The sequence below is a fragment of the Pantherophis guttatus genome, chromosome 4 (genome assembly GCF_059756535.1).
Source record: "Pantherophis guttatus breed Tessera chromosome 4, ASM5975653v1, whole genome shotgun sequence".
NCBI lineage: Eukaryota > Metazoa > Chordata > Lepidosauria > Squamata > Colubridae > Pantherophis > Pantherophis guttatus.
In genome coordinates, this window is record NC_142066.1 from 154,360,554 (window position 1) to 154,376,250 (window position 15,697).

Sequence of the window (15,697 nt, forward strand, 5' to 3'; positions counted from 1 at the left end):
TGATAATTTTTATATATCTTGTATGTGATTCACTTTTCTTCTTTTTACTGTAACTGCTATTCTAATAGCAAATCCGTCATAAAAGTTATTGCATTACATTATTGATTAAATAATCTTTCCATTGATATATAATTTTATGGGATTTCTCCAAAAAAAAAAAAAGTGGTGTTATTAGCTAGTTTTAGAAAATAAACTTTTTCCCAAAAGGTTTCCACAATTTTGGCCACCACTGTAGGTAGTCCTCAGCTTACAACAGTTCACTTAGTGACCATTCAAAGTTACGACACTGAAAAAAGGGACTTACGACCATCTTTAACACTTACAACCAATCCAGATCCTTGGCAACAGACTTGGATGTATGATTGTTGCAGTGTCCCATTTGACCCCTTTTTGTGACCTTGAAGCCCGATTCACTTAACAACGGTGTTACTAACTTAAAAACTATGGTGATTCAACAACTGTGTGCAAGAAAGGTCGTAAAATGGGGCAAAGCTCACTTAACTGTCTTGCTTAGCAAGAGAAATTTTGGGCTTAATTGTGGTTGTAAGTCGAGGACTACCTGTATTGCAGCTTTATCTTGGTGTCTCGGAGAGCTACCTATTCATCAGTGGGTTTAGCTACAGCAGTGTTTCTCAACCTTGGAAGCTTGAAAATGGGTGGACTTCAACTCCCAAAATCCTCCAGCCAGTGCTGCTGGCGGGGGGATTCTGGGAGTTGAAGTCCACCCATCTTCAAGCTACCAAGGCTGAGAAACACTGAGCTACAGGGAGAACTAAAATCAGGAAGAAAGAGGAAGACACAAAGACACGGAGAGCTAAAACAATCCCCTCCCTAAATTCGTTTCTAATATTCCTGGAGAGCAATCAATATTCCTTTCCTAAGGAAGGAACCCTATAATTTGGAACGAAGTTGCGACTGAATGAATAAAGTTGTACCGAAAAGTAAATGTATTCATTCAGAAGCTTCAGCTGCCGAAACACCCAAATTGGGGGGGGGTTATTTACTTCCCCCCCCCACGAAGAAAATATGTATAGGTACTCCCTCTATTTACTACCATTCATTTAGTGACCATTTGACATTACAATGGCACTGAAAAAAGTAATTTATGGCCATTTTTCATCCTTTAGATCTTTGTAATGTCCCCATGGTCATAGAGTCATGGCCATAAATGTTGGCACCCCTGAAAATTTTTCCAGAAAATGAGGTATTTCTCACAGAAAAGTATTGCAGTAACACACGTTCTGCTATACACATTTATTCCCTTTGTGTGTGTTGGAACAAAACCAAAAAAGGGAGGGGAAAAAAGCAAATTAGACATAATGTCACACAAAACTCCAAAAATGGACTGGACAAAATCATTGGCACCCTTTCCAAATTGTGGATAAATAAGATTGTTTCAAGCATGTGATGCTCTTTTAAACTCACCTGGGGCAAGTAAACAGGTGTGGGCAATATAAAACTCACACCTGAAAGCAGATAAAAAGGAGAGAAGTTCACTTAGTCTTTGCATTGTGTGTCTGTGTGTGCCACACTAAGCATGGACAACAGAAAGAGGAGAAGAGAACTGTCTGAGGACTTGAGAACCAAAATTGTGGAAAAATATCACCAATCTCAAGGTTACAAGTCCATCTCCAGAGATCTAGATTTGCCTTTGTCCACAGTGCGCAATATTATCAAGAAGTTTGCAACCCATGGCACTGTAGCTAATCTCCCTGGGCGTGGACGGAAGAGAAAAATTGACGAAAGGTGCCAACGCATGATAGTCCAGATGATGGATAAGCAGCCCCAAACAAATTGCAAAGCAATTCAAACTGTCCTGCAGGCTCAGGGAGCATCAGTGTCAGCGCGAACTATCCGTCGACATTTAAATGAAATGAAACGCTATGGCAGGAGACCCAGGAGGACCCCACTGCTGACACAGAGACATAAAAAAGCAAGACTACAGTTTGCCAACATGTACTTGAGTAAGCCAAAATCTTTCTGGGCAAACGTCTTGTGGACAGATGAGACCAAGATAGAGCTTTTTGGTAAAGCACATCATTCTACTGTTGACCACGAACGGAATGAGGCCTAGAAAGAAAAGAACACAGTACCTACAGTGAAATATGGTGGAGGTTCGCTGATGTTTTGGGGTTGTTTTGCTGCCTCTGGCACTGGGTGCCTTGAATGTGTGCAAGGCATCATGAAATCTGAGGATTACCAATGTCAGACTTCGATGCTATCTCAAAATAAATGAATTTCCAAACTGCCAATCTTTAAGGAAATCTTTTCTTTATTTGAGCACAGCAACCGGATCATGACTCAATGCGGACAAGACTGACCTTTTGCCCCCCAATCCCTCCCTTTCCGATCCCCAATTCTCTGCTTCTCATTGGCTATCTTCTAAGTCGCTCTCCAGACTTTTTGTCTCGTCATTTCACAGGAATGTCTCCCCCCTCCTCATTTCCACGACGACCGGGCTTCAAAGGGATTTAGCAGGCAAAAGTTCAGAGCTTATCTCTCCTCTCTATGCCAGCGCTGAGGTGCTGACAACCAACAGATTTTGGGTTGCACTGTAGAGCCCAGTGTCAGAAAGCTGGGTTTGCGTCGGAGATCTTGGGTCTTCCAGCAGGACAATGGCCCCAAACATACGTCAAAAAGCACCCAGAAATGGATGGCAACAAAGCGCTGGAGAGTTCTGAAGTGGCCAGCAATGAGTCCAGATCTCAATCCCATTGAACACCTGTGGAAAGATCTTAAAATTGCTGTTGGGAAGAGGCGCCCTTCCAATAAGAGAGACCTGGAGCAGAGTTTGCAAAGGAAGAGTGGTCCAAAATTCCGGGTGAGAGGTGTAAGAAGCTTATTGATGGTTATTGGAAGTGACTGATTTCAGTTATTTATTCCAAAGGGTATGCAACCAAATATTAAGTAAAGGGTGCCAATGATTTTGTCCAGCCCATTTTTGGAGTTTTGTGTGACATTATGTCCAATTTGCTTTTTTTCCTCCCTTTTTATGGTTTTGTTCCAATACACACAAAGGGAATAAACATGTGTATAGCAAAACATGTGCTACTGCAATACTTTTCTGTGAGAAATACTTCATTTTCTGGAAAAAATTCAGGGGTGCCAACATTTACAGCCATGACTGTACGTTCAAAATTCAGATACTTGGCAACTGACTCATTATTTATGACAGTTGCAAGTGTCCCGGGATCACGTGATCCTCTTTTGTGACCTTCTAACAATTCACTTAACAACCATGTTACTAACGTAACAATTGCAGTGATTCACTTAACAACTGTGGCAAGGAAGGTAAGTAAGTGACTCTTGTAAGTCAAGGACTATCTGCATTGTGGATTTAATTTAGTCTGGTGGGTTTAATCTTGTTTGGGAAACTTTCAAGTGCCTTGTGGACTCTTCAGCCATTGCTCTGTGGATTACAATAGTGCTGCTTTTGGCTGGACTTAATTGGGAAATTAATTAATTAATTAATTAATTTAGTGGAAATAAAACCACTAAACACTATTACGCTACACAGCACACTAATGCATCCTTGATTCACTTAATAATGGTGGTGATGAATAATTATGGCAAAAAAGGGTCATAAAATCTGGCCCAACATACTTAACGACTACCTTAAGAAATAGAAATTTCTACCTTAGAAATTTTGATTTCTGCTTAGAAATAGAAATTCTGGTCCAAATTGTGGTCATAAGTCTTTGAATATTCCTATCCATTCACAAAAGTATCCTCATGCACTCAAAGAGCATTAATACGTAAGATCACAGGGAGCTAATCTTTTTCTCCATAATTTTATTAATTATACATTAATCAATAAAATTTAAGAACAAAACAAAATTTAAGAACAAAAATCATTAAAAATGAAAAAAGGAGGTATATCACGAAGTACAACAAAACAGGAAATCTGGGGGTAAGTAGATTCGTGGGCTTACTAAAAGACCATTTTTTCTCTTTATGGTAATAATATAAATATGTTATATTGCATTACTTCAATGCAGATTTGAACGTAATACAGTAAAGTTTATAAACCATGATCAAAAATAATCAGCACCAAAAATAAAAATATGAAAGTAAAAATTCTATCAGTACAAATTGCCATTTAGGATTCCTTCAGCTACCAGAATTTAAGACAGAATAGGAAAATTGAGGGCTTCACATACATTAATGAATGCAAAGGCATCAATTAAAGCATAATAGATATTCTTCTTTATTTTTCTTTCTCCATGCACTCAAATTCAAATTGCAACAGGTGTCTTTGCTCCTTGAAACTCTGCCCTTTAAGAGTAGTGATTTTAAAATATGTGGTTTTCAGCTCCCAGAATTCTAGAAGTAGTATGGCTGGGAATTCTGGGTGTTGAAGTCCACACAGGTTAGCTGTGGAATTCTGGGAGTTGAAGTCCATGCAAAGTTGCTGAGGTAGAGAAATATTGCTCTTCTTTCTAAGACTGAGGGACAGGGCCTGGCCAAAGCCTCACCTGTTGGTTTTGTGCCTAAGGCAGAACTACAACTTACTCTCCCCCAGTTTCTACATCCTGTCCAGACTCCGCAGCACTACAAGCCCTAGGCCAGTGATGGCTAACCTTTTTGCCATCGCTTGCCAAAAGCGGGGGGAGCAGGGGGGTTACACGCACACGTGCCCACACCCATAATTCAATGTCCCCACGTCCCGCCACCACCACGCATGCGCGCAACCCCCTGCTTTCCCCCTGCTTTTGGCACACAACGGCAAAAAGGTTACCAGTGGGCCCAGTAGGCCCATTTTCCTCTCTCCCCAGGCTCCAGAGGCTCTCTAGGAGCCTGGGGAGGGCAAAAACTGCCTTCCCCACCTCCCCGGAGGCCCTCTGGAGGCCGGAAACAGCCCATTTCCTGACTTCCGGTGGGCTCGGAAGGCCCAAAAATCAGATGGCTGGCGCGTGCATGCGCACTGGAGCAGAGCTCGGGCAATGCTCGCGTGCCCATAGATATGGCTCCGCATGTCACCTGTGGCACGTGCCATAGGTTCACCATCAGGGCCCTAGGCTAAAATTTAGACTATATGCCCTGCAAAGACACTATGCCGCCACAATGTGTACAGGTAGTGCTCAACTTACGACCACAATTGAGCCCAAAATTCTTGTTGTTAAGTTGGTTTTGCCTCGTACAACCTTTCTTGCCACAATTGTTAAGTGAATGACTGCAGTTCTTAAGCTAGTCACACGGTTGTTAAGTAAATCTGGCTTCCTCGATGACTTTGCTTGTCAGAAGGTCACAAAAGGGGATCACGTGACTTCAGTACTCTGCAACCGTCATAAATATGAATCAATTGCCAAGTGTCCGAATTTTGATCATGTGACCTTGGGGATGTGCAACGGTCATAAATGAGAAAAATGTCACAAGTCACTTCTTTCAGTGCTGCTGTAACTTCAAACAGTCACTAAATGAACTGTTGTAAGTTGAGGACTATCTGCCCAACATTCACAGTGAAAAAAAATGTGATATTTTAAAAGTGGCTGCAAACTTTTACTTGGTGCCAGATCTGCATGCTTAACAGGGTGGCTAAAAATCAATGCTTTTTTTAAAAAAATCAAAAAAATCAGATTTTTTTGATTTACATCGGATTTTTTTTATTTTTATCGAATTTATTTTAATAAAAAACTTTTGGGGTAAAAATCTATTGTAAGATAGTTTTCTATTTAAGATACATAAATAATTTAGTTTATTGAGCATGAAATGGAGCTTAGTTATGTAGCATGAGGCTGTATATTCTGCAACACTGGGACTATCGGTGAGTCAACAGTGGGTCAAAGGAGTAGCAGAGATGACAGTTGCTCTTTAAAAATTATGATTTAAATCGAGTTGATTTAAATCAAGCCTTTTTACTAGTGATTTAAATCATGATTTAAATTGTGATTTAAATCAACTCGATTTAAATCAAATCCACCCTGATGCTTAATATGGATTCTATCAACAAAAACTTTGTCCAGTTATCCATTTTTACATTCTCCATGGCTTTCAATACTCTTAAACAGAATAGATTAGCTGGAAGGGACCTTGGAAGTCTTCTAGTCCAACCCCCTGCTCAAGCAGATTTATTTATTTATTGGTTTGATTTATATGCCACCCTTATCCGGAGACTCAGGGCGGCTTACAATGCGTTAAGCAACAGCCTTCATACTTTTGTATAAACCTGCTTAGTAGGGATTTTGGCCCACCCTAAGCGGTGTTCTTTTTTATACAAAGTCAGCTTATTGCCCCCACAATCCGGTCCTTATTTTACCTACCTCGAAAGGATGGAAGGCTGAGTCAACCTTGAGCCTGGTGAGATTTGAACTTGCAGTAATTGCAGGCAGCTGGTGTTACTTAACAGTGCTCTTAGTCTGCTGCGCCACCAAGGCTCATGATCCTCTATCATTTCAGACAAATGGCTGCCAGTCTTTTTTTAAAAACCTCCAGTATGAAGTACCTACAACTTTTGTTGGCAAGTTGTTCCACTGGTTAATTGTGCTCAGTGTTAGGAACTCTCTCCTTAATTCCAGGTTGCTTCCCTCTTTGATCAGTTTCCACCCATTGCTTCTTGTCCTGCCTTCAGGTGCTTTGGAGAAGAGCTTGACTCCCTCTTCTTTGGGGCAGCCTCTGAGATATTGGAACACTGCTATCATGTCTCCCCTACTCCTTCTTTTCTCCAGACTAACCATAATTCCTACAAACATTCTTCATAAAGTTTTAGTCTCCAGAACTTTAATCATCTTAGTTGCTCTTCTCTGCACTTTTTCCAAAGTCTCAACATCTTTTTTTGTAATGTGGTGACCAAAACTAATGCAAGTATTCCAGGTGTGGCCTTACTAAAGCTTTGTAAAGTGGTAGTAATACTACAAAATGTGATTTTGACTCAGGTTGTCAGAAAAATCTGCCACCTTTACAGCTATGCATTATATCTATATCTATATCTATATCTATATCTATATCTATATCTATATCTATATCTATATCTATCTATCTATCTATCTATCTATCTATCTATCTATCTATCTATCTATCTATCTATCATCTTAAAAAGATGCAAAATTATTTTTAAAGGTATTTAAGTGTGCTGCCATTATCTAATTAACACTGTGCAGCGGCAAACCCTGGCTGGAAAATTGTGCTACTAGTTTTGTAGAGCACATTTCCAGAGAGGAAAAAGTATATGATGTGCAGCTCGAAAAATGTGGAGTGGGCCGAGAGCCAAAGAACTGAAATAATATCAGCTTTAAGTGAGCAAATATCTACACTGCTCTTCCTCAACCGTCCTCTGGAGGGCTAAAGATCTTTATTACAGAGAGTGAGGTGGGGAAGGGGGGGGGGATCATTTCCTTTAGTTCTCTTGATTTCCCAAAGCTTTTGCGTTTTGAGAAATCCTTTTCTCAGGATTTCTCAAAACCAAAATAATCAGCAGTCTTGCATGGCTGCACTTTAAACAGCAAATGGAATACATCCTTTTGTGCAAAAAAAAAAAAGTTAAAACAGGGGTGAAATCCAGCAGGTTCCGACAGGTTCTGGAGAACCGGTAGCGGAAATTTTAAGCAGTTCGGAGAACCGGCAAATGCCACTTCTGGCTGGCCCCCGAGTGGGATGGGAATGGAGATTTTGCAATATCCTTCCCCCTGGAGTGGGGTGGGAATGAAAATTTTGCAGTATCCTTCCCCTGCCACGCCCACCAAGCTACACCACGGCCACTAAACCACGCCCATAGAATCGGTACTAAAAAAAAATTGGATTTCACCACTGGGTAGATCATATGATGATTCGCTTAAAGACCGCATTGGTTAGTGACTAAAATCCCAGTCCTAACTGTAGTTGTAAGTCAAGGACTATCTATAAATACATAAAGTTCCTAAGGCTCTCTTTATAATATATCTGTCAGCTAAATATTTTAGGGCAGAATTGACCAAATTAATTTGTGGCGATAATTTAATCATCTTTAGAAAACAGGGTTAATGCAAGATGCTTAAAATAGGTCAGCAGGAAGATGGCCTCATTAATTTGTTGCCAAAAAACCCCCAAAACTATTTTTTTAACCCCCATGCCCATTGTCTGTGATTTCAAAGCTCTGTTGAGGAAGAGGGGAATTTTAAAAACCATCCTTTGCAAAATTCAAATTAGGAAATGTGGAGCCCTTTTAGCTGTCTATTGTCCACATGCATTCTCTCCACAAAATATGAGGAAAATTCTGTGCCTCCACAACAGAACCATTTTGGCATTAATAAATATAAATATAATAAATTTTTGGTAAAGCTCTGTTTTCTTTTTTAAAAAATAGTTATGGCATTTAAATCTATTGTTTCCTCTGGAATAGAAGTATAATATAGGTAGTTCTGGACTTGCATTCTTTTATTTAGTGGCTGTTTGAAATTACGACGACACTGAAAAAAATGACTTACGGCCAGTTCTCACATTATAGCATCCATGTGGTCACATGATCAAATTCGGATGCTTGGCAAGTGGTATGTATTTATGACAGTTATACTGTCCTACAGTCATGTGATTTTCATTTGGCCAGCCTTTGACCAGCAAAATCAAAGAGAGAAGCCAGATTCGTTTAATGACCACATGATTCACTTAACAACTTGTGATTCATTTAACAACTGTGCCAAAAAGGCTGTAAAATTGGGCAAAACTCATTTAACAACTCCCTTGCTTAGCAATTAAAATTTTGAGCTCAATTGTTAGTCGCAAGTTGAGAACTTCCTGTAAAACAATCTTACAAAGAGTCAAACAATAAATATGCAAATTTCAGAATATTGCAATTGATCAATTGAAACAAAATATATTAATTGAATGGATTGCTTTTTGGAAGGAAATACGCTTCTGAATCAGCTCTTATTCTAAAAATCACTAGGTCTGTGTGGGCAGTTTTCCTAGAAAGCGACAATTACAACACATAAATACCGGTAAATACATATTTTCCTCTGTGTCATCCCTAATTTCTAAGTAGAATTTTCCCACTGCTTATTTTAATCCTTCAGCTTCCCTTTTTATACTGTTCTTAAGAATTCAGTTGCTTCTCACACAAATATCTCTGAATTTAAATATTCAGGTGGAGGGGGTTGTTTTTAAAAAGAGGAAATAAGAGGCTTTGAAAAACAGAAGAAAAGTCAGAAACACAATTGCCTGGTTAGGCAAAACATTTATTTTGGTTCAAGTTAAAAAAAATGAAAACTGTAAAAACTTCTACGCCTGGGTTAACTTTTAATGCGAAAGAGAAATACAGTGAAAGGAATTAACTGGATGACAATGAACAGTTTGACTCGAGAAGTTGTGGGAGCTTCATCACTGGAGGCTTCCATGAAGAGACTAGACCGCCATCTGTCAGAAATGGTGTAGGGCTGTGATGGCGTCAGCTCCACCGTGCATACGCACATGCCTCCTGCCGGCCAGCTGAATGGTCTGCGGAGATGCGCATCCATGTGCGGGGAGGACTGGGCAGGGGGGTCGTGTACACATGTGCGGGGGGTCAGGGAGGTCGTGTGCGCATCCACGGGGGGGCGAGGGGATGTGGCACACCCCCCATGCCCCATTTTGGGCCTAGCAGGCCTCCCTGAAGCCTCCTGGGACCAAAAATGGGCCGGAGGGGTGCGGAGGGCGCGCACATTTGTGGAGGGGGTGAGGGGAGGGTGGGGGGTGAGAGGTCACACGCGCATGCATACGGGGACAGGGAAACACGGAGGGGGGGTTTCGCATGCATGCGCAGGGGGCAGGGCACATGGGAGGCATTGCATTATGGGTGTGGGCACATGCTCGTGCACTGTCGCACACACGCGCACAGTTTTGGCACCCGAGGAAAAAAAGGTTAGCCATCCTTGGTGTAGGGTCTCCTGCTTGGGCAGGGGGTTGGACTAGATGACCTACAAGGTCCCTTCCAACCCTGTTAATCTGTTAATTTTGTCTATTTGGCAATTTACATATTTATTAATCCTATATATAGAATCATAGAGCAGGAAAGGACCTTGGAACACCCCCTGTTCCAGATGCAGCCACACAGTTTAATTTCTACAAAGGCATTAAGAGTATGTAACACTTGATGACAATTGTGGTTAGTTGGATTAGTGAAACTAGAAATTACCAGATCAGAAAAGGGAAGAGTTCAAGAGATGGACTCAAGAGTGTTCAAGAGTTCATAGACCTTCATTTGTGGGGGAATGGTTGTGTGAAAGTATGTATGTATGTATGTATGTATGTATTTATTTATTTTTATTTATTTATTTATTGGTTCGATTTATATGCCGCCCTTATTCGGAAACTCAGGGCGGCTTACAATGCGTTAAGCAACAGCCTTCATACTTTTGTATATACCTGCTTAGTAGGGCTTTCGCCCCCTCCCCCAGCGGTGTTCTTTTTTATACAAAGTCAGCTTATTGCCCCCACAATCCAGGTCCTCATTTTACCTACCTCGGAAGGATGGAAGGCTGAGTCAACCTTGAGCCTGGTGAGATTTGAACTTGCAATAATTGCAGGCAGCTGGTGTTACTTAACAGCACTTTAGTCTGCTGCGCCACCAAGGCTCATAGAAGTACACAGCTAACAACTTAATTAAAAAAGTTGAGATGCCAACCAGGTTCTTGTCAAAAAAGCCAACAAAGCATTATGATGGTCAGTGAATTAGGCAAACTTTAGGGGTTTCCTTCAAGCAGATCTGAGTCAGAAGATAAAACTCCCACTTTCTTCATATACAGAAAGTCCTCAACTTACAACCATTCGTTTAATTTGAAATTACAACAGCACTGAAAAAGTAAGTTCTGACCATTTTCACACTTACGACCATTGCAGTACCCTCTTAGTTACATGATGAAAATTCAGATGCTTGGCAACTGACTCATATATTTATGACGGTTGCAGTGTCCATGGACCAAGCATCTGAATTTTGATCACGTAGCCAAGGGAATGGCTGTGGTAATAGTCGTAAGTGTGAAAAGGGATCATAATTCACGTTTTTCAGTGTCGTTGTAACTTTGAATGGTCACTAAATGAATTTTTGTAAGTCGAGGATTATCTGTACTTCCTATGAGGCCGTAAGCAAACACAGCCCACTGCAATTGCCTTCCATTCAATGAATGAACCAAAGACAAATTCCTTGTCTGTCCAATCACACTTGGCCAATAAAGAATTCTTTCTTTCTTTCTTTCTTTCTTTCTTTCTTTCTTTCTTTCTTTCTTTCTTTCTTTCTTTCTTTCCCTTTCTCTTTCTTTCCTTCCTTCCTTCCTTCCTTCCTTCCTTCCTTCCTTCCTTCCTTCCTTCCGTCCTTCCTTCCCTCCCTCCCTCCATCTATCTATCATACAACTGAAAAATTGGGAAGGACCACAAGGTTCGTCTTGTCCCGATTTTATGCAAGTTGCCGAAAAAACAATTCTACCTCCATGAGAGGTATTTTCTTAAAAAGTCTACAGGTAGTCCTATACGACCAGAATTGAGCCCGAAACTTAAGTTGTTAAGTGAGAAATTTGTTAAGTGTGTTTTGCCCAATTTTACGACATTTTGATATATTTGTTAAGTGAATCAATGCAGTTGTTAAGTTGCTGCAATGGTCCTAACACAGGGGTGGGCAAATGTGGCCCTCTTACATCCTGTGGACTTCAACTCCCAGAATTCCTGAGACAGCTTAGCTGTCTCAGGAATTCTGGGAGTTGAAATCCACAGGATGTAAGAGGGCCATATTTGCCCACCCCTGTCCTAATGTATGAAAAATGATCATGTCGCTTTTTTCAGTGCTATTGAATGGTCACTAAATGAACTGTTGTAAGTCGAGGACTACCTATACTTCTCAAAACGTTGAAACCGTCTGATGGGTTGCCTATCAACAAGACAAGAGCTGTGACCAACCTCGGAAAATTGAAATAGACTATTAATGGAAGATTAGGCTGAAAGTCTAATTAGGATAGTCCTCCACTTATGACCATAGTTGAGCCCAAATTTTATGTTGCTAAGGGAAACATTTGTTGAATGAGTTTTGCCCCATTTTACGACCTGTCTTGCAAGCGTTGTTAAGTGAATCACTGCAGTTGTTAAGTTAGTCACATGGTTCTTAAGCGAATCCAGCTTCCCCCATTGAGTTTGCTTGTCAGAGGGTCGCAAAAGGAGACCACATGACCTCGGGAAACTACAACTGTCATAAGTAGGAGTCAGTTGCCAAGCGTCTGGTACATTTTTTCCCATTTTGTTTAATTAGTTCACAATATAAAATACAAAAATATGAAAAAAAGCATTGTAGGAAAGATAAGGAAGGAAAAAGGGAAGGGAAAAATGTTTGGCATTGGGAAAATAGCAAGAAAAGGCATTGACTTCCGACTCCCTTTGGTGCAATAGATAAATAGTATCCTCCACTTTTTACTTTTTCATAATAATATAAACTAGCCATTTCTATAACAATAAGTCCATGAATTGGTAAAACCCAAAATCAAAGTTTCATTTTTTTCCCCACCTCAAGCACAAAGTGCAGAAGTGGTTTCCAAGCAGAAACAAAAGTAATTGTGTGCTTTTCTCTTTCATCAAAGCAGTCAATTTTAACCATCTCTGCTAACTCCATCAACTTTTGCTACCATTTATCCATTGTGGGAATCAAAGTGTCCTTCCATTTTTGTGTGTAAAGTGTGCAAAGTAATCAAAGTTCCAAATTTTCCCCCATCCCAACTCTTTTTCCATTAAACAAAACAAAGAAGAGGGAGTCAAGCTGTTCTCCAAAGCACCTGAGGGCAGGACAAGAAGCAATGGGTGGAAACTAATCAAGGAGAGAAGCAACCTAGAACTAAGGAGAAATTTCCTGACAGTGAGAACAATTAATCAATGGAACAACTTGCCTCCAACAAGTTGTAAATGCTCCAACACTGGAAGTGTTTAAGAAGAGGTTGGATAATCATTTGTCTGGTGTAGGGTTTCCTGCCTGGACAGGGGGTTGGACTAGAAGACCTCCAAGGTCCCTTCCAACTCTGTTATTCTATTCTATTCTATTCTATTCTATTCTATTCTATTCTATTCTATTCTATTCTATTCTATTCTATTCTATTCTATTAATTTTACATTTCACCACTCAACAAGCTGAACATCAGTCAGAAGTGGGAGACATCTGATAGGAGGACTAACACAATTCTAGGCTAGATGAGAAGAACCATTGTATCAAAGACACACAACTTCATTATTACTCTTTGTTAAATTGCTTTTCTTGTACATACTTACACTTCATCAATTCCATAAGAATTGAAAGACTACCTTTGATATAGGATCAGCCCAAAAAAAGTAAAAAAAAAAAAAAAAAGGTAAAAGACTCACCCATGATTGTATCGTCATTAGGTCTGTGTCCTGCTCTTGATTTAGTGCACTTGCCCTGTTAAGGTCTTCAGTAGTAATATCTGTCCTGCCAAAAAAAGAAAAGAAGTTAATTGGAGGGCATATCTTGCCTAGGTGGCACCAGCTACATGACTTTGGATGATCTCTGAAGCTAAGCAGGGTCAGTCTGGGTCAGGTCTTGGATGGGAAGTCATTTTTTGGAATCCGGGAATTAAGAGTGAGATGTTGAAAAACATCCTGGAACAAACCATTAGGGATCACTTTATAACGCAGTCAGAAAATGATACGGATGAATCAGGAGCCCAACTGGACTTTAAAGCAACTCCTACTTTGAGATGCTAGTCAAAATTTGGATTTAGCATTAAAAAAAAAAAAAGCATCCTGCTCCAGCATTCCCAGAGAATTCTTGTTCCACCAGAGACAGCTTACAAAAACTTGTTTAGCAACTGTTCAAAGTTACAGTGGCAATAAAAGAAGAATTTAGAACCAATCCTCATACTTATGACTGTCATAATATCTCCAAGATCACCTAATCAAAATTTGGGCACTTGGCAACTGGGATATATTTATGACATCCCAAACCTGAAAGCCAGCTGGATGACTTTGGGCCAGGAGACGGTGAGTTCTAGCCCCACCTTAGGCTGAAAGTTGGTTGGGTGACTTTTGGGCCAATCACCAGGAGACGGTGAGTTCTAGCCCCACCTTAGGCTGAAAGTTGGTTGGGCGACTTTTGGGCCAATCACCAGGAGACGATGAGTTCTAGTCCCGCCTTAGGCATGAAAGCCAGTTGGAGGACTTTGGGCCAATCACTAGGGGACAGTGAGTTCTAGCCCCACCTAGGCTGAAAGTTGGTTGGGTGACTTTTGGGCCAATCACCAGGAGACGGTGAGTTCTAGTCCCGCCTTAGGCATGAAAGCCAGTTGGAGGACTTTGGACCAATCACCAGGAGACAGTGAGTTCTAGCCCCACCTTAGGCTGAAAGTTGGTTGGGTGACTTTGGGCCAATCACCAGGAGACGGTGAGTTCTAGTCCCGCCTTAGGCATGAAAGCCAGTTGGAGGACTTTGGGCCAATCACCAGGAGACAGTGAGTTCTAGCCCCACCTTAGGCTGAAAGTTGGTTGGGCAACTTTGGGCCAATCACCAGGAGACGGTGAGTTCTAGTCCCGCCTTAGGCATGAAAGCCAGTTGGAGGACTTTGGGCCAATCACCAGGAGACAGTGAGTTCTAGCCCCACCTTAGGCTGAAAGTTGGTTGGGCAACTTTGGGCCAATCACCAGGAGACGGTGAGTTCTAGCCTCACCTTAGGCTGAAAGTTGGTTGGGCAACTTTGGGCCAATCACCAGGAGACGGTGAGTTCTAGTCCTGCCTTAGGCATGAAAACTGGCTGGGTGACTTTGGGCCAGTCATTCTTTCTCACCTGCCTCAGAGGGCTGTTGTCAAGAAAATAGGAGGAGGAAGAAGCATTAGAGTCTTGAGATATTTATAAAAAGAAAATAACGGTAGGGTTTAAATTTTTTTTTAAACAAACCCTCTTCCCAGCAAATGCCAAGCCAATCAGCTATCAAATTCTTGGCTCAACACCCATCCTATCCCAATGATTGGGGGAAGAATCATCATCAAACTAAAGAGTCACATGGAAAAGAATATATGATATTTTAGAAAAAGATTCCACCAGGCTTACTTTCAGCAAATTTCCAGGACGCCTGACAGACAAAGCGTGGGATGTTATAAGTGTGTTTGTGTCTGTTTTGCATGAATGAGTGTGTTGATGAATGAATGTGTTGATTTTTTTAATGCAGTACAGAACTGTTTAAAAATATTATTATTATTTTTTGAGAAATTTGGGATAGCAACTGGACTACTCCTAGAAAAAACAACAACAACAACAAAAAACCACCCAATTGTGATTTCTTATACCCTGGAAAATCAAACAGTAACAAGAATAGAGATGGAAAACAGAAGTTTCAATCATGCTGCCATTATATCAATACCCGTCCTCGACTTACGTCCACAATTGAGCCCAACATTTCTGTTGTCAAGTGAGACCTAGGTTAAACGAGTTTTGCCCCGTTTTACAACCTTTCTTGCCACAGCCGTTAAGTGAATCACTGCAGTTGATAGCTTAAGTAACATGGTTGTGAAGCGAATCTGGCTTCCCTACTGATCTTGCCTGTCAGGAGGTCGCAAAAGGGGATCACATGATCTTGGGACACAGCAAATGGCCAGAATAATGTGCTTAACATCTATGACCTTCGCAGCTGGCTTCCAACAAGGAAAGTCAAAGGGGGAAACTTGATTCATTTAATGATCACGTGATTCATTTAACTGCAGTGATTTGCTTAACAACCGTGGCAAAATGTCATAAAATAGGGCATGATTCATTTAACGATCACTTCACTT

At 40.8% G+C, this 15,697-nt stretch overlaps 1 protein-coding gene across 2 annotated transcripts in view; it reads right to left on the minus strand.

The window, feature by feature from the left end:
- LOC117654825 (mitogen-activated protein kinase kinase kinase 3-like) overlaps positions 1–15,697 on the minus strand; it is a 100,263-nt gene that overhangs the window by 54,898 nt on the left and 29,668 nt on the right. The window contains exon 2 of one of the 2 annotated variants that reach the window (XM_034401748.3): positions 13,279–13,358. In XM_034401748.3, coding sequence (XP_034257639.1) covers positions 13,279–13,282 — 4 coding nt within the window. In that variant the 5' untranslated portion in view covers positions 13,283–13,358. Of the gene's footprint in view, positions 1–13,278; positions 13,364–15,697 lie in introns of both variants that reach the window. The other variant, XM_034401746.3, reaches the window with a different exon arrangement.